At 31.0% G+C, this 25,108-nt stretch overlaps 1 protein-coding gene across 1 annotated transcript; it reads left to right on the top strand.

The window, feature by feature from the left end:
- Positions 1-22,532, top strand: LOC137926696 (uncharacterized). The gene is made up of 11 exons (XM_068770375.1): positions 1-219; positions 7,303-7,559; positions 7,927-8,081; positions 11,149-11,348; positions 11,873-12,410; positions 13,275-13,433; positions 15,783-15,979; positions 16,654-16,817; positions 18,736-18,939; positions 20,654-20,821; positions 21,991-22,532. The coding sequence occupies exons 2-11, from the start codon at positions 7,463-7,465 to the stop codon at positions 22,425-22,427; spliced, it is 2,319 nt and encodes a 772-aa protein (XP_068626476.1). The 5' UTR covers positions 1-219; positions 7,303-7,462; the 3' UTR covers positions 22,428-22,532.
- Positions 22,533-25,108: the final 2,576 nt, after the last annotated feature.

Genomic DNA, 25,108 nt, shown 5'->3' with positions numbered 1-25,108 from the left:
TCGCATACGTTCCGAAAAACGCAAGGAGTCGCACGCATGTCCAACTTCAACATCAGGCTCGGTTAAAAAAAATCCTTCAAATAACAATGCGGATTTAAAAACTTTTTCTAAGTGATACAGTGTTGGGTTTATAAAATCACAGCGATAACATTTTTCTTTTTTACAGTACAGTTGAACGTTTACGATAAGGTTTATTTTTTGTTTAATTTTGCAAGTGCGGTGAGTAATGTTATTTTATTGTTCTTACATCAAGAGTAAATTTTGCGAAAAAAATACTATTTAATTTTTTTAATTACAATTTATTTTGTATTTTAAATTGAGTTTGTTCCACAATTCCTATATATTACAATTAATATACTATTGTAATTGTTGTATAAACTCAGTTTAAACTAACTATTGAGTAATATTTATAAATAAAAATAAATAATCAACAATATAATGTCATATTTTAGTAGATTTTTGAAGGTTAAGAACCTTAGCATAATTTAATAACACTAATATAGTTAATAGTGTTATTATTTTAACTATGGCATTACCCTTTTGTTAAAGACAATCAAATGTTTAGCACTTCCTTTCCTATTGTAGTGCAATCGGAGTCCATTTAATGGTACGCCTATTTCAATTTAGTATGCGCAGTACATCTGGCTTCATATATACACTAAAGTACCTGTCTGATGACCTTTTAACATTAACTAAAAAATCTTGGAAAACAGCAAGTTTAATTACAATTTTATCTTTAAAAATTAATAAATACGAATAATTATTATGATAATATATGATAGAATAGAGATTCATAGATCTTATGAATATTTCATTCAACTACGATTTGGTTTTTTCTGAGAGAACGTGAGTGTATTTAATATTCCGCTTTTTTAGCCACCTCATTACGTTTTTTGGATTCGTAATTAATAGTACCTAAACATATAACCCATTATTTAAACTGTAGACTGTTTCCATACTACAGTTGTCTGTAAGAGATTGTCTCGTGTGATAAGACCGCCCATTGTACTTTTTTGTTTATTATTATGACATTATTTAAATGTATCCAAGCGTGTACAACAAAGAATATTAAATTAAATTAAATACAACTGTTTTATGCATTCTATATCACCGCTCTTTAAAAGTCTCAACATAGCAACAATCGTGACAAAAAATTATAAGAAGAATAAAACTATAAAGTCTAGCTTTGTCATATTATCAGATATATTACTAGCTATAAGCCCATTACAAAAGTAACCGTTAATCTTTGTGTATTACACGTCTAAATATCAATATTATCTAAAGAATCTACGTCATTCTATTGTAACAATTAAAACTTTTTTTAATATATATTATTAACAGGTTTATAATTATTAATTATGTGAGCAATAGTAAAACTTGCCACGGAGTACGATGCATAATATCACACTAACACTAATCGGTCAATTTCCAGAAATAATTTGTTATTCTTTCGATTAAGCAATTATATCAATAAAGAACATTCTACATAAATTTGTAATAAGAATCTTTATAACAATTAAATAAAATTTAATATTGTATACTATATCAAGACATGTACTATTAGTTTTTTGGTTTATTAATTGCTTTTATTTTTCAAACGTGTCACATTTCTAAGCAAAAGGTGCTTAGCATAATTTAACTAATTATAACACATTTAAGATAATACCGAAATTTTAAGTGTGTTTAAATTGGTGTTATAGATAAAGAACAAAGTTAGAACATAAACAATGTAATCACTTAAAATTTTATATGAATGAGTTTAGTTTACTCAATACTAACATAGGTATTCTTTCTATCTCATTTGGTATTCTGTTATATCATTTTTTTTCTGTTCGAAAAGTTAGATCTCTTTTGATGACTTGTTAAAACATATGTTGTTTTATTCTTTTTTATAGCGATTTAAAATTTAAGAAGTGCTGTCTCACCGGTATATAAAAATAGTTAAACGTCATTGTTATTCTTGAAAAATATTTTCATTTAACGAAGAGCTAGCTTCAATGGTGAAACATTGTTTTTTTGGGTATTAAAAGATCAAAAAGACCTTTATTTCTATAACTTCCATGATCTATCATGCGAGTATATTTAAGTTAGAAGCGGTATTTATTGTTTGTTCCATATTATTATGGAGACTATCTAGCTTATTTAGTATTGTACGTTCACAAAGACAAAACGAAATGCGACGTCCCAAGAGTCCCTGATGGTACTCATTCACCCGCACGACTTGAAGGCACATGACCTGCTTTGGAAATATAGATCTGTTTGATTTTCTTGTGAACTAACATTTTACAAGTCAACATCAACTGTCCTGGTTTTGATGCATCAAAGCAGAAGACAAAATCCTCGATTGTCGAAATCGAAATTGACAGACGAATGAATTGAATAAAAATAGTTGATTGATTATTTATAGGTGTAAAAGCTTTAAAGGGTTCTACTCTTTAAGGATTTTATCTCATCTATCTTTTATCGCGCATATTTCATTTGCTTTAAAGTTACGTAAGCTACATTATAGAGTGGATAGCCAAACATCAATGGTTTTCAAGAAATAAACATAAAGTAAAAATAATATATTAATTATTAGCGTTTCCATAAACCGGTTTACTATATAGGCATTAAAATTAGTTATTTTTCACTATCTGTCCCATTCTATTAGAAGAATACATATTACAGAGTGATCACTTTTTGCAGTAATTGGAAGTAGGTGTAAGAATTTTAAGGCTTTTTGCTGACGAATGAGCTATACGTTCATCCCTTCAAATGTTTTACAAGTATAACCAATCACCCTGTACTACTTATTGGCCAATAAATTAAAAAAACTTAAAACGGTCATAACATATTTGACATAGATAGGTCATTAAAGAGTTGTTTTAACATCTAACCACGTTAATGGTACTTGTACAATACTTTACATTATCGAAATAATGTAGTCTGCTGTTTGTTAACAACATCCTTTTGTTGTTTTTTTTATTAAAATAATTAAAAACTAATATTTAAAAACTATTAGTGCATTAATTTAATATGAATAATTAATCTTATTTAAAAGACATGACAAACTAATCGCGTTATATCTGGGAGCGTAACGCTTTTAGACAGATTTTATTAAATTCCTTTTGAGGGAAAGGCCCGAGATGTGTACATTAAAGAAAGCATTTTTTGGGCTTAAGGTTTTATAGATATAAAATTTGTCCAAAATAACCAATATGGATTTTAAAAAATAAAACCCAAAAAAGCCAATGCCGGTTATTTGGCATAGTACTTGTGTATATGGTACTTTCGACTTGTATAAACACGATACTTTCCAAGATTATAGATAATAAACGCTGTCCTAGTTTTTATACATCAGGTTGAAACAAACGAACAAAAAAAGTTACTCGGTAATTTCAATAGATTTGATAACCTTTGAAACTGGACACTGTATATTTGCACATTGCTGCTTAACGTCAAAGGTGCTAGAATGACCTTCTTGAATGACAATTTATCCTACCTATTTAAAAAAAATATGAATCGCCAAATGTGTTGTCATATGCTAAAGTGAAAAATGACTAAATCGATAATGCTTTTTATAGTATTTGGGCTTCAGTAGGTTAAGAAATGTCTTAAATATATATATATGTATATATATATATATACATATATATTTATATACATTACATATATATATATATACACACACACAAATATATATATATATATATATATATTCCTATCTATAGCTTTGATAATCGTAACAACATTTTTTTGGTTTTCTTCTCACATACCAATCTCAGAGTATCCATAAACATCTGATCTCAGCAATCAAACATTTGAACAATACTAATATATGTAAAAAAGGCGCGTTACTTATCTTTACTTAATTATTACTAAAGGCTTGATGTATACGAAATTTAAAACACATTGTTATTGCAAGTAATAAGTTTGTTATAAATTCCTACAATTAATTTTATTGTATAACATGTTTTTTTTTAACAAAACAGCTGTGAACTCATTTAATTAATCTCATTCGCCATATAATTAAAATTAGAAACTTGTGGTAATCTACTCTACTTTATTTCATTTATTCGGAAAACTTAATGGTATGACCTAACATTAAGTTTAAGTAATAAATGAAGAATAAAATTCGAATCCTGATGATTTATGCAATTACCACTTGTATACTTATACAATACATGGTTTGTCTTGTTTTGTACCTGCTGTCTAGTTTCCGTAATAAATCGGTACTGCCGTAATGTTTCCTATCACATAGTTTAATAATATTTAAAAATTTAGACACAATGCAACGTGGATGCGAACCGGCGTGTTTTTGCCCGCTATCACCACTGACCATATACATTGTTATTCGAGCGAGTTCGAATCTTGTACGGTAAAACTACATTAATATGCAATATTTGGCTTCGAATAATAATGTGATACAGTTTTTGATCGTATTAAATGACTCACACTTTTATATTAACTACAGTCATATATAATAAATCGTTTTATTAGGGAAATTTCCAAGATTTCGTATTTAAAAAACATCAGGTAAATTTATAATGATCAATAGTTTATTAATGTCGATAATGAAAGATTTTTGGTGATTAAACTAATAATATTGTCTTGGCTACAAGTAAGTGAAAATTTTAATGGTGGTAAAAAGTAACGTTTTATTCTATTTAAATTTCCTGAGATTTTAAAATTATATAATATGTTTTTATTTCAATTTTACATGTATTTTTCTATTCTTCTTGTAAAAAAACTATTAAAGCTGCAACGTAAGATCATTATGAATTTTAATGTGTTGAATCTAATAGAAAAAAAAGTTTCTCATGCGTTAAGAACATTATATTGTACAATAATACATTGATTGACACTATTGTACATATTAAACATTTTCGCCCCCTTATTAAAGCCAAAAAGGGTGGAGATTATTTTCAAGGTTTTTTTTTTATCTTAAAAGACGTATTCTGCGTTTGACTGCGGATTCTGTCGATTCCAATAATTTTTCACATACCGTCGTGAATGTTATGTGCAAAGTCAAATATAGAAAAAGTGTGTTCATGAAAAAACGTAGTTAGGAATTTCCCGTAAGAGCAAAGCTTATAAATATTTAGTTGATCGGTAGGTTTTTTAAGATAAGTAAATATTAGCGTTAGCATCCGCAAAGTCCGTATGGCGAAAAAATAAAAAGAACTTTATACTCTATACGAATCAAAATCTGTAATTAATTGTGCAAGATTTTTTCTGCCTGTGGCATCGGTATGCTAGCTAGCGCTTTTATGAAGTACATCAATTTTATTTTTCATCAAATTATTTATTTATAAATGTCTAGAAAAATACTTGCATTACAGCAAAAACATACAGGCTATGAAATGTAAGATGTTTCGAAATGCCTCTGATTTGTGTGCGATATTTATGTTAGCGATAAACTGTGCTTATGTGATAAGCCTGGTCAAACAGTTAAATTTCTTATTTACGTATTACAGCAATTTACTTGCCGCTTTCTCATTCTTAAAGTTTCACTATATATCTTAGGAATTCCTACTCTTTGTTTTAATTTAAAAATTAAAAGTATACTAATAAATAAATGTTATTCTGAAATTCACGAGTTTTTGGTCGATCAAAATGTATGGAACTTGATGTTTTGACTAATTTACGTGATTGATATGATTAATGTATATATTGAACATTGTTGAATTTTATTTAAAAAAAATTATTGACACTTCCTAGCACACCAGTATTGCGAGTTGGTACTACCAACTCGCAATACTTGCTTGCTGTCTATAACGTTAAAATAATACAAGATACAAAAGTGCGTCTAAAGTCTAAATGCTTCCTTTAATAAAGACATTATGAATTTTACTTTGAAATTTGAATTTACTCTCGTTAAATTTGAAACTGAAGTTCTAGGTATAATCGAATCATTGTTCTTTTTGAGGTATGTTTTTTCTGCAAAAAATTTCAGACCCATAAATAACTTTGAATTTTTGCTATGAAATAGTAACGTATGTACTTTTGTGTTTCGGATTGAGGTCGCCAAATTATTGGTGTAATGAGACCATCAATATTGTGATTCAAGGTAATGAAGTATTGCTGTGTATGATTGCACAAGACCTATCGTATTATCATCTATGGGTCGCATCATTTGCAGAAAGAGAAACCAGTTATTCAACCCGCTTGCATCCATTATTCCTTTGTAAAAAAAATTATGGATTAAGGGGACGCACTTCATTTATCTTCATTTTGACTAAGGAACGTACTAAATACTTTTACTTTTAGTTAATTCTTTAACCAAAGACATGATCCTAGTGTCAATAAAATGTAAAAACATATATATTTAGAAGGAAGCTATAAGATTAGCCTTGAGACTGATACAGCGAGATTATTGACGTTTTTATTTGTATATAATACTTGGGCCTAGACAGCGGTTATCCGTTTAAATGAACACCTGACGGAATATTGGTTAATTTAGATTTAATTCGTAGATAGCCTAAGTCTACTTAATATTTCATTTCAATAAATTAAAATGATCGTAACATCAATACTGTAAATTCTTTTATTGGAAGGTATAAAACATCTTATTCAATGCTATCGTTTATTCAATTTATAACATCAGACTATATTTACCGCGGGGCCTCTCAGGTACCGTTGTCCACTTACTATTTATTTGGTATAGCTATACAAAACCGAAACAGAGTGAATGAACGGTTTCGGGACATGATAAAAACATGACGGTTAACAACTACTGATACTGTGAGTTGTGCTCAAACATCATATGCTTATATTTTAATTAAGCAATCGGCCATTGTACCGGCCCATTGTTTGCCGACTGTCGAGCAACTCTGTTTATAGAATCCCGTTCACCGTTTCTCTGCTCAAGCCTATATGAAATGAATGCACTGTAATGTAGGCAAACAGGTTGTACATTTCGCATTTGTTTATTTGTATATGGTATATTGGTAATGCATTTCTGAAAGTTAGTTAAAAAATAGATATTTTTTTTAAGATGAGATGTTTAACCATTATTGATTGACGGTCGTCGGCATAATAGGCATAGAATACTACATATTTTATGCCTATTGTGCCAATAGCTCATTAAAACGCTGAAATCTGTTAAATTTTAATAAAGAGATTTATAGTATTTAACACAACTAGTTTCTTCAAAATGTTTTCTTTAACTAAATAGATACTTGCAGAGAAGTCGCGTTTAGTAATGACATCTAAAAAAAAGTTAAAAGGTCGTCACGATTGCTTCTTAGCCACAACATTATTTGAGAAACATTTTTTTTTATTTTAATGTTTTAAGACTGATGAATAACTATTTCTTTTCAGAGGATAATCATAACTGATAAACATTTTCCATGTATCAAGAATATCGAATCTGGACTTTTAACGTTGGAGATTGGAGTACCAAAAATTTTCCTACATAGACATTTTTGATTTAAAAAATATATCAAGATTTAAGGTAAAGCTGCACATACATAAATTCAAGATGCAGTTCATACGGGCTTTTTTCAAGAGAATTACTGATGATCTGAAGCTAAGAAAATTGATACCTCTGAAGATTCTTTTCTTTGTACACGCTTCTAGTAAGTGACATGCTGCACGTAATTACTTAATAACTTAATTGCAGAATTGCGTCTCGAAGATTAAATGTTGATTTCACAATAAATAAATTACTGCAAAATTTATGTAATCATATCTCTAGTTCTTGTATTTATGTTTCATAACTTTTGGTCAGAATTAGTTAAATACCTAGTTATAGTTTAAATTATTGATTTTATAACAACTTTTGAATAGTATTAGCTTGATTTCGTTAACTTATCAGACAATTATAATGATAATTAATATATTTCATAAGTCAGTGCGTAATTAGCATTAAATATTTTTTGTGGACTTTGTTTGGTACGTACGACGTGACGCCATTATTTACTAATATTAAATGTGATATTTCAGCCCTGTTTGTTCTATATCCATACCTTACTATTCACATGCGAGAGCTTGGTATTAACGTAGAAGAGACTGCTATAATGTCTGCTGTTACGCCAGTGATCTCCATAGTAATGCCACCGCTTGCTGGCATGCTTGCGGATAAAATTGGGAACTTCAGGGTAAGTTAATTAGTTCTTATTCAGTAACCAATTTTAATTGTTATAATTTCAGCTAAATACTATAATTCAAAGATAAGGTAATTTAGAAAGCAGTTTGTTGGATGCCTTTTATATATTTCTATCGCGTGATAATCATTTTGATCACTCTGGTAATTCAGCCTTCTTCTCTCGTAATCTTTCGTATTGGTGATTTTATTACCATTTTGAGTTTACCATTCAATTACATACTCCGTCCGTTTATGTTCCATAGCGTCCATTTGATCGTATCGTGACATATCTCACTTTTAATTCTAAATTTTACATTTTTCTTACGTTAAAAACTGCGAATTTCAGATCTTTTTATCCATTGGTCATACACTAGCTAAAAGATTTTATACCTATGATAAGCCTTGGAAGAATGCAAGTTATACAATTTGTTTTTTCCCCGAATTCCGACTACTATTGAAATTTCAATTTTTTTAGTAAATTATTTTGTATAATTTCTTGTAAATAAAATCAATGATTAGAACATAAATTTGAATATCAGCATTATATGACAATCTTCTAAAAATTTGACACGATTCGATATTTCAATAAGTAAAATTAATAAATATATACTAAATGTAGTATGTACACAAAAGTGTTCAAAAGTGTTTCAAAGTCATTGTTTCAAAGATGTTTTACTTTTTTGCTGCCCTAATTATGTTCATTCTGTCAAAGATACTTAATTTTTTCTTATATGTATGATGAAAATCTTGAGGCCGAGATATTGGATTTATTCATTATTTTACGCTAAAACTTCTTAATTTAAAAACCATTCTAGAGTAGTTGAAAGCTACAAATTTAAGGTGTTATTTACGTAAATGATACTTCGAGAACCGGTATCAATAATAACAAACGTTGACCGAAAATGAAAGTAAACAGCTTACGTTTATTATCAATTTGAAATACATAATTAAGTGGTTGTATACGCAACAAGATGAGCCAAATGAATTATCTCCATTTATTCACGTTCGCTTTGGCTACAACGTTCTGGTTATATATAATCGAGTTAATCCGCAATGAGTGAATCGCAAATTACATTCAATTCTGAATACAATAACCTTTACCTTGTATTGTCGTTACGCCATTGTGGACGTGGCATGCCCGCTCCTGCAAAACGTATATAGACGCACTGCGTCAGTCATCGCCCATACAGGAAGTATCGTCTTCGTCTGATGTTTGTTGCTATACAACTGTGGCGTGGAACAAACTAATCGTTAAAATGTCACTAAATTCATGTTACGTTCATGTAGTATAAAACAGTTTTGTATGTAGTTAGCATGTGTAACAAAATCTATGCTTTACAATTGCTGCATCTGTCTGCGATAATAATTGCTCTTTGCGATAAACGACGTTATGAATTAATTCCGCCATCTTCCAACATTTTCCGGTGTCTGACTTTGAGCAATGTCTCTATTATCGCATGATAAATTCATTGTCAATGTAAGTTCGTGACAGAAAATGTCGGTTTTGTGTAGTTTTGCTAATCATTCTTCTTAAACACTACATCCTGTTTTTCTTTTGGTCTGTAATTTACTTGTTGTATTGACGGTATGTTCATAAAGTGTGCATTAGCTTTAAACATCATGTCCGTTAGGAGGTACAATAGTTGTTCATTTAAAATATCCAAAGAGATTGTTGCGGCCTTAAGGTACTGCATAAGCTCCAGCATGAACGAGAGACAATATTATTTAATATATTGCTTATTAAAACAGAAAAAGCATATATTTATTTTACATGCTTCCAGTAAATTCTTTGAATTACGCTTGTAAATTTCACTGTATAAACATATATATGACTAATGTAAATATGGGTATACACGTTATTTTTAAATTGTACCCTTATTGATTAAGCAACACTTACTTAATGTGCACTTGAAGGCAGCTTTCACTTGCGAATTAAAACTACTTAATACAGAACTCCGAATATGTATTTATTACGCCTTTCCTACATCTTTGTTCAAGATCATATAACCCGTGATACTTGAAGATCTGAATAATATACACGAATTATTGTAGGTGTTTGCTTTATTCGTTGTATCAAATACACACTTAATGACGTAGAGATCTTATTGTATCGGTGTTTCAGGGTGCAGTTAAACTAGCGTTTATTGAAAAACACCTTGAACTTAGATTATGTTTATTGTTATCATTAGGTTTAGGTTTTTACCCCAATATGAGACTTAATTTTCTCTACGTGAGCTAAATAAATACTTGTGGTTTTTTTTACGTTTCCACTGTTTGGTGTGGGACAGGGACGTTACAATTTCGGATAATAAGTTAATAGTAATAAGTTAATTTCAGGTAATTATTAATATTTATCCTCTCTCTTCCTTCATTGTATCTTTCATGCTTTTCCTTAAATTTTTTCATCTCTAAGCATTATGGTCATTCAACCATCGCCTTTCATCCTTCTCGACTCCCAAAGTATCACAGATTGTTTATTACATTATTGTTTCCTGGTTTTGTGTTTTGACTTTTGTATCTTACATTTTATTATATTCTACAACTAATTTCTATTCACTTGTGGTTTACATGAAGATGTAAAAATTTAATGTTATAGTTCTTGTGGTTTATGTCGTGTGTATGTACGTGATGTAAATTGAAAATGTAGGGTAATAACAATTCGTTTCAGAAGCTCTTAAACCTAAAAATAACAAATTTTTGCTGTTTCTTTAACATTTAGTTATTTTGTTAGTTAGTGAATTTGTCATATTTAAAGACGCGAAAAAGGAAGGTTTTGGGTAGATTGAGCTATGCTAGCTATTAGATTAATGTTGGTAGCTAGATTGCCAAGTGAAGTGGTAATGTGCAGAATTGATTGGGCTTTAAGTTCCTAGACTAGGGACTGGCAAGCGCAGCGTAAAACCCCCACCAACAGGTGGACAGTGAACCTTGTTAAGGTCGCCGGAAGACGACGGATGCAGGCAGGCCGCTACCAACCGGTCTTATTGGAAATTCATCACTAAGTCCAGCAGTGGATGCTCTACATCCGAAGTAATGATGATGATGATAGTATTAATATTATTTTAGCGGGTATTCTGTAGTTGCTTTTAGCGCTGTCTTCTGGTTTGGGTGGAGTATCGGCTTTATTACTATTGGCTGTACCGGTGGGCCGCATCACCATCACGTACCCGCCTGCGGTACAACTCATCACCGCCTGCCACGGTGGTTCCTTGAAGCTTCAACCTGTTCAGGGTTATCCTTGTTCACCACTACACCCATACGCATTCGATGTTAATGTAACGTAAGTACGACTTAAGTTATCGGTCATTATATACATAAGTGCTGATTGATTCTTAGATATGTGATTTTACCGTATTTGTGTGCCGTGCCCTCAAGGTTAAGCATCGAACAACTCAAATATTTATAGTTAAGTCATCATTTTTAGAATGTATTTAAATATTTAGAACTTACAATAACAGTAATAATGATTTTTGGCTAAATATTAAATTTAAAACATTTCGTGCATGATTAAAGGTTGTAAGTAGAATTATAAAATATTACATTTGTTACTTTTAGTTAGATTAATAGATATCATTTTTTTTCATGTTTATAGTATTAACTTTATAACAATAATCATTTTAAAATTGATGAATATAAATAAGTAATATATCATAGATATTTTATATGTTGCATTAAATATTAATATTTAAATATTATTTGAGATATTATAGGCTGAAATATTTAATTGTCCATAAGGGCAATTTTTTTAAACATACCAGATTTATAATATAATACGTATTTGAGTCTCTTTTGCTTTTTACACAGAATTCTAACTTGCGGATTTGCTTGCGAGGTACCACAAGAAACAAACGCGGATGAAATTGAGGCTATAACCCATAGGGAAACCTATGACATCCGATTACAGTCGAATACATACGATCAACGCTTGCTTTACCGACACACGGTATCCTCGCTCCTACCAAATACAAAAATAGTGATGAAAGATCAAAGTACCTCACGCATCATGACCGATGATCCATTTTTTAATACTACAGTGTCAAAACTCTCTGACCACGTCATGTATTTCCCTGCCCCATCACTTTACCAAGTAATTTGTACGCAAACTGACATTAATGCGACCTGTTTATTTGGTAAAAAGAATGTTTTGAATAACTTGGATGTGGATGATTTTGAACAAAATGTTGATAGAAATTTCCGAATGAGAATTTCACACGACGCTCAAAAGTCAAGCGCAAATGTCAAGGATTACTGGGTGAAAGCAATGTCTATACCTAATGAAAATAGTTTCGACGCGGATTATAGTGGGATGGAAAGCACAGTGTGCGAAGATAATTTCAACGGGGTAAGATTCTCTAAACTATATAGCGAAAGCCATGCAGAACATTTGTCTAGTTTAAGTATTTTGTTATTGTCAATAAAATACTTACTAGTAATTCAAATATTTTTTATTGGACATGCCATATCATACATATTCATCTGCTATTGAAGTCATATTGGGTCTACACCTGATAAATGATAATATGTGTATATATAAATTGTCAGGAATCATATTATTAAAGTGTATACATTGCCCAAATAAAGGTTGGCAAATTCAATGAAGTCGAATCTTTGATACACTACGTGTGTGTATGTGTTTTTGCTTTTGAACGTGCATTTGTAAATATTTTAAACTTTTCTATGCATTATTGTTTAAAGTAAAACGTACATACATATAACAGCATATATTTTGTAATAGGAAATTCTTATCGGATGTATAAATATGTACAATTTGGTGAACTCGAGTAAAACAAATATTGATAAACAAACAAAAACAGTACGACGGACTTTGGTCTTTAAGTTGCAGTCAGTATGTGTATTAAAAATAAAATAAAAAACGAGTATCTTTATCACAACCGGTCTGAGTCACTGGTTAATATTTTCTTTAGAAAAGAGTTATAGAAAACTTTATGGAGATAGATTTTTACAACATTCAAATAAAGCTAACATTTTCTATAGATACACAGGTCCCAATATTTTGCATTACTCATCTTTTTTATATAACCTATTTTCTGTTTTCTCACTTACTTAGGTTGCTATCAGATTTGGATATATTGAATGAAGTTATACAGAATACAACAGTTCCTTCTTTACCTATACTTTTGAAATAAAAGGCACGATATGTGATATTTAACAAATATCAAATGTTTTAAATCAGGTGTTGTTACAGGAGCAAGACGAAGGAAATGTTTGGGTACAAAGTGGTTCAACACTACTAAAGAAATGTTCCTCAGCGTGTGCCGCTTTGACGCCCAGGAATAATCTCTGCGAGAATTTCCAACAACGAATCGAGCTTGATCCCGTGTTTACATTCTGGGCTTATATGGCTGTAAGTAAAATGCGACGTCAAAGTAGCTGTAACGATTTGTATTTTATTGGCATCTTCATCCTTAGACTAATCATCAGTTTTCCTTATCGACGTAGTAGTCGTATAGAAATCTTTATTTTATACATGTCGTCAAAATATTCCTGTAGTAATGAAAAAATATTAAAGGAAAAAACGAAGGTTAATTTAATAAAAAAAAAGTAAGGTTAGTTTGTAAAAGAACTTAATATGTAATGTTAATGATTTAAGATATCGAATTTCTTTTTTTGTGAATTTTTTTTTATAAAAGATGTTTAAATTCGCAAAAAGTTGTTTTAAAATCATCAAAATGCTTGAACTAAAAATTTAACAGTCTCGTTGATGGAAAGATTGTTATGTAATCATCGCTAACTGGGTAATGCCGTACTTGATAGGGAGCGGGAGCCCCTTCACCAAACGTCTGTCTCCATTACGTCTATCCGTTTAAGAAATAAACAAACAGACGTAATTTTCTTTGGTAGTAAAGGAGTAGGTGTTGGTATAAATCGTAATTTATTCCAAAATATGTAGATAATTACGCACAGAAAAACTTTTAATTTACTTTAGACTTGAACTTTTATTTGCTCAATTGTTAAGAGCTTAGGAGTTCGTGTCTTATGTAAGTTGTATGTTTCGTAATATGAGACAAACGTATTAGCCTTGTCCTAGATGCTGCAAATGCGACTCGTAACTTATTCGTGATCTTAGGATGTTAAACCATATAGAGACTTAAGATCAAACATTTCATTGAATGTAAATATGTTTTAGTAAATGAATAAACTAATATTTTAAGCCACTAGAAAATAAAATTATGTCAATCGAAAAGGTAAAAAAAAATGCGACAGATTAACTTATAGATGTATGAAAATGTGTAAATAATTGTAGAGCAAGAACCCTAGAATGCCGATGTCGATGGTTCGAGATAAATTTAGAAACGTCTAGTTTCACAACGCCCGGGAAAGGAATTAATACACATGCCGAAAATGGTGTTATGTCTACACTTTATTTAGTTACTTTTCAATATTCTATTATATGTTTTCTGCTGTTCCTACTTTTCTCAAGTCTTCTCTCAAAAAGTGGTCAGGTCACAAGAATTCCGTGCTGTATTTATTTAAAATTGTTGTCGCTTGAATTTATCGATTTTTTTACCTTTTCCTTTACTTTGAGAGTAATTTATACAGTGCACTGTTGTCGGGAATTGAATCTGCTGCGGATCTGAATTCGCTGTAATATGCTATTTTTTGTGACACCATTCTTTCATGAATCGTATATTATTATTTCTTTTTTACCTTTTATCATTCTACTGTAATCGCGAAATGATCGCATGCATTACTTAAAAGTACAGTTCAAGGAAGGTCATAAGCAAGTACATAACAAATTTATTTGGAGATGTAACTTCCTCGTTTTACACGAAGTAGATACACAAACGGTGTTTTAAGCTGCACATACACGTTAGGAATTTATTTATTAATTTGAAAAGGTTGCGCTACTGTACAATCCTTTCTATATTATGCTTGTATAGGTATAAGTATCGTTAAATTTGCCTGTAACAAAAGTTTCCAACGGAAATACTGCAGTATTTGCAGCATTATAAAGAAAATTATAATTATCATAAAAGGTCAAGAGCTAACGAAGGTTGATCTGAGAGAACGCCTTGCTTGTTTTGTACATCGCGGTAAAAGTGTTAATATACGATGATATCAAATGGTTTCCGTATTATAGGTTATGTATATTTTTATTATTATTTTTACTAAAAAATATAAAAATAAAGTAGTTGTGTATGTAATACAAGAATAAATTGATTACTCGATATGCTGTTAAAACAAATATTATCTAAAAGTTTCTTGTAACAACTATTAGACGTAGAAGGACGAGTTAAAATTTTAAACATAAATATAACTCCTTTTATAATATGTTAACGGTAGAATAAAAAATATAGCTATAAATAACAATTTCCTTCAGTACTAGGAATTTTTTAATATTCAGAGAAACAGATTACTTTGCTTTGGATTGGGGCGGTAGATTTCTAATAAAGAACAGAAATGCAATGGAAAAGCCTGAAATAACAACGACACTATATAATTTAAGTTATTGTTTTTAGTTTATTTGGGTAAAAATACCACTTCTCTTATTGCCTATTTATTGTTTATTTATTGTTGATATCGAACAAAATGACATTAGAAGAACGAAGGCTTATTTAGATCAGCTTGGACAGACTCAACTTATTGTGAGACACTAGGACCCTTTTTGTATTTAGACTAACTTATCTACAGCTTATACTTGGTAATTTATGTTTAATGTCTTTTGTTTTGAAACGATAACATTTTTGTATAGGTCAGAGTGTTTATCGGTATTATTGGAGGAACCGCGTTCGCGATGTTTGAAGGTGCTGTTATTGCTATAATAAGGGAGCAAAGGGCGGACTATGGCCTACAGAGGGTTTATGGTAGCATTGGCGGTATGATATCATCTCCTCTCTCCGGGCTGTTAATTGATTATGCGAGTAGAGGCAAAGGATACACGGATTTCAGGTAAGACCATAAAAAGTAGAGTTATAATAATTTTGAACTTTCGTTAAGTAAAATTTTGACGACAGATTATTCTTTTCTTATTTTATTATTATTTAGGGAACCGTTATGTAAGGTGGAATAATGGCTAGGGTTGTGTATGCCTTCAATTACAAAACAAGTCTATTTTTTTACGTTATACGAAACTAATATAAACTTATGCTGATGACGTTCTTATTTAAAATTAATAAGGATAATATCAAGCACGCCGGTAAAAACTAACCGCTCCTATTGGAAATCTGTAAGTGAGACCACTGCAGGACAGTGGACATGCTATAGCTGAAATGATAAGGATGATTTAGTAATTTTATTGTATACATTTGTCAATGTCGTATTCGTATAGAAAACAATTGGCTGTTATATCGATTGTTACTTGCTATTATTTTTCTTCCTGATTGCTATATCCTGTTATGAAACAAAGAAAATTAATATAGATTAATTTTATTTGTACTATTCCCACATAAAGAGATATTAAAATAAGTGAATCTTGTATAAATATTGGAATATAGGATTGATAATTATACGCAACAATACTGAAATTTGATCTGCATTAAGAAACCAATACTTGTCTTCGGCGGTATCGATATCATAAGTGGAACATATCGTGTTTCTTTCAAAAGAATATGGTTTCATTACAGGCCAGCATTCTACCTATATGCAGTTTTGAAAGTCCTCTCAGGAGTGTTGATGTTAAGTATCGATCTGGAGTTCAAACAACCGGCACAGAATCTTCTAGAAGATGTAATTACTGTCTTTCGGAATGTTGAAATAGTTGCGCTGTTCATTGCTTGCTTCATCATGGGTAAGATAGTATTTATATACCAGTGTTGAATATCTTAGTTTTAACATTAACAGGTCACTGAAAGTTATTGTTAAATTTAAGTGAGAAACGTAGGAAACAAGACAAACGGGAGACAAAAGGATTAGAGACAAACAGGGATCTGGGTTATGCGACTTTGGCGCTTTTCCGTTTCAAACCTAGTAAAAATGTAAATTTCTTCCATTAACACCCATTTGGCAATGACAGATAAAGAAAACAATATATGTGGACGTATCGGTTGATAATTTTATTGATCAATTGTTGTTGTCAAGCAAGCGCAACGAAACCAACGTGACGCTTGTCAAAGAGGACAGATATCCTTGTTAAGGTCGTCGGAAAACGCAGCAAATCTTTGAGGAAGGCAATGTCCGGCAGTAGATGTCCTCTGGCTAAAAGGATGATGATTATTAATCAACAAGTGACATTTATTTGTTGACAAGTATATGGCTTACCTATAATATTGCGGTGACACAAAATTTTTAACGCGGAATCGTACGTGACACTAAATTTGCCCTCGTCACTGTTATACTTGAGATGGTACATTCGAATACAACTAGTAAGCTGTTATTTTTTTCTAATGGTTTAGTTGCTGATATATACGTTGGTACGATGAGCATTTGGAAAGAGACAGTTATGGGCTGTTGATAAAATAACTGTCAAGAAAGTAAAATCTATTCAAATAATAAATTAGTACATAAAATTTCCATAGATAAAGTGATTTTGATTAATCATTTCTATCAATTACTAATTAAAAATGTTCTTTTGAATATTGTTCCTAATAATTGTTCATCTTATAATATTAGAGGGTTATTAATGCGTTAAAGTTGCGTTAAAGTCATCACAATACTAGCACAATTAAAACTCGCACTTAAATTTTTATAACTGGCCAGTGTCAACAGTGTTCACAAAACTTAACAGGTTCAACGGGGCTAGCTTTACTCAACCTAAACCTGTTGCAATCTATTTATGAATTTGGCTTATGTCTGTTTTTATTTTTGAAGTCAGTGTATATTTTGTTATTATCAGAAATGGTATAACTATATTTCCTGTATCACGAGTTATAATTGGCTTTATGTCGTTAAAGTTTACTTTACCGTTTAAGATTTGTCTTAAACGGTAAAGTAAACTTCTTGGTTTTACATTTCTACTTTAATTCATACAAATGGAAATGTTTGATATAAAAAGCATTTATTTCCAATTAAAGGAAGAATACTTTTTCCGTGTATCTTGTTAATAATCAATATTCGGGGAAAAGGTGAACTTGTTTAAATGTTATTATTAAAATATTCGCATTCAACCGGTTTTTTGCGATTCAGGAATCACAAAAAAGTGTTTACTGAACAGCACATGTATGCGCACATTTGTTTTGCTTTTTTATACTTTATATTATCTTGCGTTTCTTTTGCATAGAATATTATTTGTGCCACATAGGGTTCAGGATTAGCATATCATTTAACTTATTGTGACAGATGAATTTTGTGAGCATTTTGTACGAATGAATTACTTCAATTACGTCAATGATATTACTTACACTTGTCTGGTCGGCCGTGTAGTTTACTTCGGCAGTTTATTGAAAGTTTGCGTTGCGAAGCATAAAGATTTTAAAAAGAAACAAGAGACTACAGAAATAAATAATATACGTGGAATTCCGTGAAACGGACGGTTGTTGAGATCAAAAGGTTGTCAATTTGTGATCACGAGCTGACTTAGTCAAGGTCGCGGAAAGTTCCTGAATGCGGGCAGCGCGAGACCGGTAATTGTGAGAATATTGGTTGATATGATGGTGATGAATTCTTGGTTGTGGATTTTCTGTAACATCGTAATGTAATTTTAAGTAGCGTTAGTCAAAGCGATTAATTTTATTTTTAATGTACTTTAAACAGTTTTTATTTTATTTCAGGGACCGCATGGGGCTACATAGAAAGTTTTCTGTTCTGGCTTTTGCAAGATTTAGGGGCATCTCGTTCTTTAATGGGCATCACAATCACAGTGGGCGGTATAGCTGGTCTCCCTCTCCTGGTGCTATCTGGTCCTATTATTAACAAGTTGGGCCACGCCAATGTTCTTTTCATAGGATTTGTTTTTTATGCTATTAGATTACTTGGTAAGATCGGTTTAAATAAATTATTTATGTACATTACTTTCATATGACTCGTGCCTAGATGAAATATCAATGATCTCATTCCGAATTGACTTCGCATTATATATTTAAAATGTGTGCTGTGTAACTATTTGTATACAACTTATAAACAAAAGTGGTTTATTAAGTCTATATTTAGAAGCAAATATTATTTTAGTAAAGAAATGTATCTCACAATCTATTTTAAGAGTCCAATGTGATTGCAACGCCAATTCTGACTGTTTACTCTAAAAGTTTTAAATAATTATCAGAATGTGAACCGTTTACGGTTTCATAAGTAATGAATTTTAGTACATACACTATATAGAGTTTACGAAAGCAATGTGAATTTTTTTATTAATGAATATTTCAGTTAATAAAATCATTGATTTGAAATAACCAAAAAAATCACCACATACACTCACACGTACATTACAATTTTTGGATATTTTAGTTAGTAAAGAGCGGGCGTTGAAAAAGCTCCAGATTTTTTTAAAAAAAAACTGTGTCTTCCAAATCTGGTGATGTATTTTTAAAGTGGTATGGTAAATAAAATTATTGTGCAATCAATTGTACTGCTCTTTTTAATAATTTAATAGATATATCTGATAGTTAATTGTATTAACGGGAATAAATATTTATACACATATAACATTTATTGCATATTGAAGGCATTTAATATATATATTTCCTTAACCCTTTGGTAGAAGTTAATTCAAGAAAATATATTTATCGAGGAGTTTTGTGTATGAATACTGAAAAATATACATAAATTAAAGTTACATATTACGCGCAAATGTACGGAAACTTTAAAAAAATATTTTTTATTCAGGAGTATCTACTCTAGTAAATTCATACTAATAGTCAGGTGTGGCGTTTGTGGGATATTCTCCCATAGATATCTTTTGGGGTGGCCTATGACTTGCAGTGGGTGTCTGTGAGCTGAAACGTCGTTTGGTCTTCGCCATTGCTCGATTTTTCGGTAATTGTTTCTTGTGTCGTCATTAACGGTTTTTGTTATAGCTGTTGAGATTAATTCGGACTCTCGTCCAATAACATGGATTTTGCTAATGTTTCTCACTTTTGTACATTACTGATAGTACGTATTGTCTTTAAATCTATCAAAATTATATGTCACTCTATTAAAGATGTCTTCAATATGATTTTTCATGAGTAAATAATTATAGAAGGCAATACGATTTGCAAATGTTATTTTTTACAAAACAAACCAGAAAAACCAATATATAGATTTTCTAAAGCGTCTGTTTTTACAGTTTAATGTTTGACGTAAAAAGTGACGTCAAATTTACACGAATAGTTAAACAGGGAAAAGCTTATGCATACGCCTGGTATGTTTACAAAGAAATCGGGTGAAAGAAGCGTTGACTTTTATGGTTTCGTTCCACTTTAATTAGAAATTATAAATATTAATGTGATACTAAAAACTTCCTGATCTCGAAGAGCGTTATCTTGACTTCAAGTTATTTTACGTTTTGGAATAAAATAATTAATAGATGGTTATTGTGTACCGTGAATCACCAGTAATTATATAACAAATTCATATACAACGGATTTTACCAAATTTTGTCCTATTAACAAAAGTAAATTTAAACCTTTATTTTAGTACAGTAAATTGATTATTTTATGATTATTAATTATATTTCTGTTCAATGATAACCTTTTGCATGTATTATTTTAGGTTATTCTCTCATTTACAATCCCTGGCTCTGCCTAATCTTCGAGGCGTTGGAGTCCGTGACGTCATCGCTTTCGTTCACTGCGGCAGTCACGTACGCTGCACGCCTGTCTTCCATTACAACTGACACATCCGTGCAAGGGCTTCTCGGTGGACTTTATTATGGAGTTGGTAAGTGTTTAGTATCTGTCCGTGGACCGACGGAGTAATTAATACAACGATATAGGTCGCGGGAAATCGCTGGATGCGGGGAGTGCTAGAACGATCATCGTGGCGATCTTTGATTGAGATCTATGCCTTGCACTGGCCGGCTGACAGCTGAAAAAAAGAAAAAATTATTATCTGATATCAATAATAATTTTTAAAAACGATGTGCAACATAGGTAAATTAATTTATTCAAAAATCAGTCGAAAATGTGCAATACAAATCGGTTGTAAAAATTAAAAATAGCTGCCAACTGCAGCTTTTTTTTCAGATATTAAATACATTTAAAATTGAATATGAAAAATAATTATATTCTATTGTCTTATTTATCTAATAAAATTTTAACATATTTTCCCACGAAATTATTATAAATAATCAAAAGATACAAAAGGCATATTCCGGTAACGGTTTCATTCATATAAATTGCTTTACCTCACCGATCGCCGTATAATATAATGGTAGTTAACAGTCAATTGAATTTGATTAAGAATTAATTTCGTAATTTTAGTGTCAGAAATGGGGAATTTTTTTCATTTATTTAATCAATAAGACAACACTCACCCGATAAACTTATAAAAGCTTAATTATAAAAATATAACTTCTGTTTATACTATTGTAAGAAGTGTAACTTTATTTTGAACTTTGGTTAGTGGATTTATTAATAAATGCCATTTGACATGATTTACAAACAGGCTTATTAACTTCACTTGTGTCCACGATACGCTACGGTAACGTTTTATCATCATTTAAAACCTGTGATAAAATTTACCGTGAAAATGAGAAGACATGAAGCTAGAAATAGAACTATAAAATGAATAAATTTAATTTTAACCATTTTGATATCAATGATACAGGCTCGCAAAGTATTCATAAATCTTAAAAATGTTAATTTCATTAAAAGTCTTAAAAGTCTTTAACTTAACTCAATTATTATAATACATAATAGTAATAAACAAATAAATGTTTACAGAAATATTACGTTTTGTAAGAGAACTAATTTACCAATATTTTGGTTTAGTGAAAGAACTCAATAATGTAATTGTAGAACTCGGCTATCTTTTCGTACTAATATTAACGTTGATTAAAATCATAGGTATATATATGATTAAAACAATTGACTGTTAATATTTTACAGGCAAAGGAGCTGGAAGCCTAATAGGCGGATATTTAATGAAATTCGTAGGCACAAGGCCAACGTACCAGATATTTGCAATTGCAACATTTTTAACAGGATGCGTCTATTATCTATTTAACAAGTTCTACATTGGCAAGAGGGCCCGCGACGACAAGAACGACCTCTGTAAAAAGACGCCACCAACTTTGGACGTTGAAGATTGTGATCAAAGCAAAAAAGATAATGATAAATCATGTGCACCGCAAGATGTCGTTAGTAGAATAGAAAACGATAAAATTAAAATTCCGATTATCGAAATAACGAAAGTTTCGAACCAACAAGTCAAAATTCCTGCAGAAGTGGATGGAAGTAGTGATTCAGGTGTCGATAATCCAGCTTATAATGAGACCGAGTCCACTAATGACGTACAGCGACAGAACGTCTTCATTACCAAATAGTTTTTGTAGTAAATCTTTTAGCTTAAGCACAAGCTAATTTATAGAAATAATATTTATTAATTAAGTGTATATAGGATATAATTTATAAATAAAAAAATATTTTAATATCTATATTTTCTACGTGTTTTGATTCTTTTATTGGATTATCGCTTTTTAGTTTGCTTTATTTCGGTAGATGGCACTACGTTACCTATGTGTTAATAATAATACTAAAATTTTTAAATTAGTTCGTCTTACAGCCAAAAAAAAATTCCTTCTTTGGACCCTTATAGTGAGCACGTATGTATGAAAAGAGAAGATCGAAAAACCCAATATGACAAATAACTTAGAATTAACTTGTGTACCCTGTAATTTCCTCTTCTATCTTAAAATAATAATATATAATAATTAATTAAAATTAAGATATAGATACAAGTGACCGAAAACCTTTTTAATCTGAGATTAGCGCATAATAAATTTAAGAGTTTTTTTACGATTACTTTCTTAAACATCATTAATACAGTAGATAGAATAAGAAGTAGATAGTAGATACAATTATTCTCAACTTTTTAAACGTTACACGATAGGTAGTGTTAGAGGTTAATGGACAATGATAAAGATCTTATCCTACATACTTGTATTAACGAGTTTAATTTTTTTTATAGTCGATTTTTAGTTTATTTCAAAATTTTGAAAATTTCAGTTTATTTAGTTTTATGGTGCAAAAAGGTATATGCGGTGTTGCGTATAATTTTTCAAAACCCTTAGTAAAACTGCATATTACTAGAGAGGTCGTAACACGACGTAACAGGGAATACAACAAGTAAGTTACCTTTCGGTTTGCCAACGACCTCCTAGTCATGGCAGAGTCGATGGGGATATTTAACATGATCCTCGAAGACCTCAATCGAGTAAAATGTGACATAAACTCTGTCAAATGTGCCCACCTCAATATTATGTACATGTGTGTATAATGTACAAGTGACATGTGTGTGACAAGTGACATGTACGTATACCTCGAGCAAACTGTCAAACTAGATAACAGTCTAACTTTGAGGAAGAGTTCAATTGTTGAAACCAATGGTTGGGCAGCGTTCGAGAAACTAAGATATAACTTCTTGTACAAAAATACTTGTGTCTAAATGAAAGTCTACGACCAATGCGTGCTGGAATCAGGAATCGGGTGATTCGTGGATGAACGAAAGTATCCGACACTGGGTAGGGCACAGCGCGCAGAACCGATGACCGTTGGGGCATTGGAAATATGGCCATATCCGATCGGTCCTATTGGAAATCTGTAAGCGACGTGCATAGATCTCGGATTTATTATAAAAAATACGTATAATTTTGATGTAAGTTTAACTCCCATCAATAAATCAACTATTCGTAGTGTGTGGTTTCGTATTTTCATTGAATGGTAGTCATAATTTTATTTTATTTCAAAATATTAAAATCCTCTTTTCAAAAATGCTTTACTCAGACAGTAAAAATTATTATGCAAAGAACGATCCAATTACAAATTCAACAAAAAGTCTAATGCTTCTTCTGAACTTGGTCTACTGAGCTTGTTGTCAGTCTTGCACTCGTCAGAGTGGTTGTGGTCATGTCACGGTCGGTTCTGGCGCCCGGACTGCTCGCAGTACGCGTCACCATGTAATTCGGTGTTTGGTGGAGTGAAAGCATTCATTTGTTGAGTTTTTAGTGGCGATATTAATGACATCTGTCTATCTTGTTGGAGAACGTTCACGAGATCTCTTGCCTTCCATTTTGCCTTGCACTAACATTCCATTAAGTCCTCATTACATATCGATATATAGTTGCACAATCGACGATAACCTCTCTTTTATTTTGAGTTATTTAAACATCGCAACGATGGATCGGTGCGCTATCCGGGATTCTGGGCATTTGTCACACCACATTTCCTACTATTCAGAATCCTGTGTATAGATCTCAGCTCCGTATAGAAAGATTAGAAAGACAAGTCGATCCCTTGTGTTTCTGATAATTCTACAGTCTCTCCAGAACTTTATGAGTTTTTTTTATTCTTAAGTATGAATAATCAATAAGGCGATAAATAAAAAAGTTATTCCAAAATCATAGTATTTCATGTAATGCTTTAGATACACGACATTAATAGGTTCTTTTTCTGGCTTATAAAAAATAATCTTTATGCTTTTCTGTCATAAGGGAACAAGAGACATACAATTTGCACTGTGTAAAACATAGACATTCAAAGTTGTGGTCACAAACGCTTAACTACTGCCGTTACGATTCATTTATCGATTCAAATTGGAGGCCTACTCGGAATTGTTTTATTTTTTCATAAGAACCTTGCGAAAAGTATAGTTAGTAGTAGCATACAAGTTATAAAAAAAGATGTGGGAAATCAGGGGAGCGTTCTCCAATTATACTTTACCTATGCTCTATTTACTTTTCTAAGGAAAATAAGGATTTATTAATATACATAGATTTTGCTGGACAAAACAATATATTTTAATTCCAGCAAAGTTATTCAAATATTTTGTGAAATAACTTCTTTTTTTGACTTCTCACTATCACATTATCAAAGATAGCAAAAAAAGAATCTTTGTCGTCATCGATGTGGATCGTAAACATAATCTCTGCCTGTGTATGACTTCGACATGAATTTGGTTTATTTATAAATAGCACATGCAATTCCAATTTTATTAGAAATTTTTTTA

Source organism: Battus philenor, unplaced genomic scaffold, assembly GCF_028537555.1.
Source record: "Battus philenor isolate CCGP_79_NKW_IND1 unplaced genomic scaffold, ilBatPhil1.0.hap1 SCAF_3, whole genome shotgun sequence".
Lineage (NCBI taxonomy): Eukaryota > Metazoa > Arthropoda > Insecta > Lepidoptera > Papilionidae > Battus > Battus philenor.
This window is presented reverse-complemented; position numbering and strand designations above follow the sequence as displayed.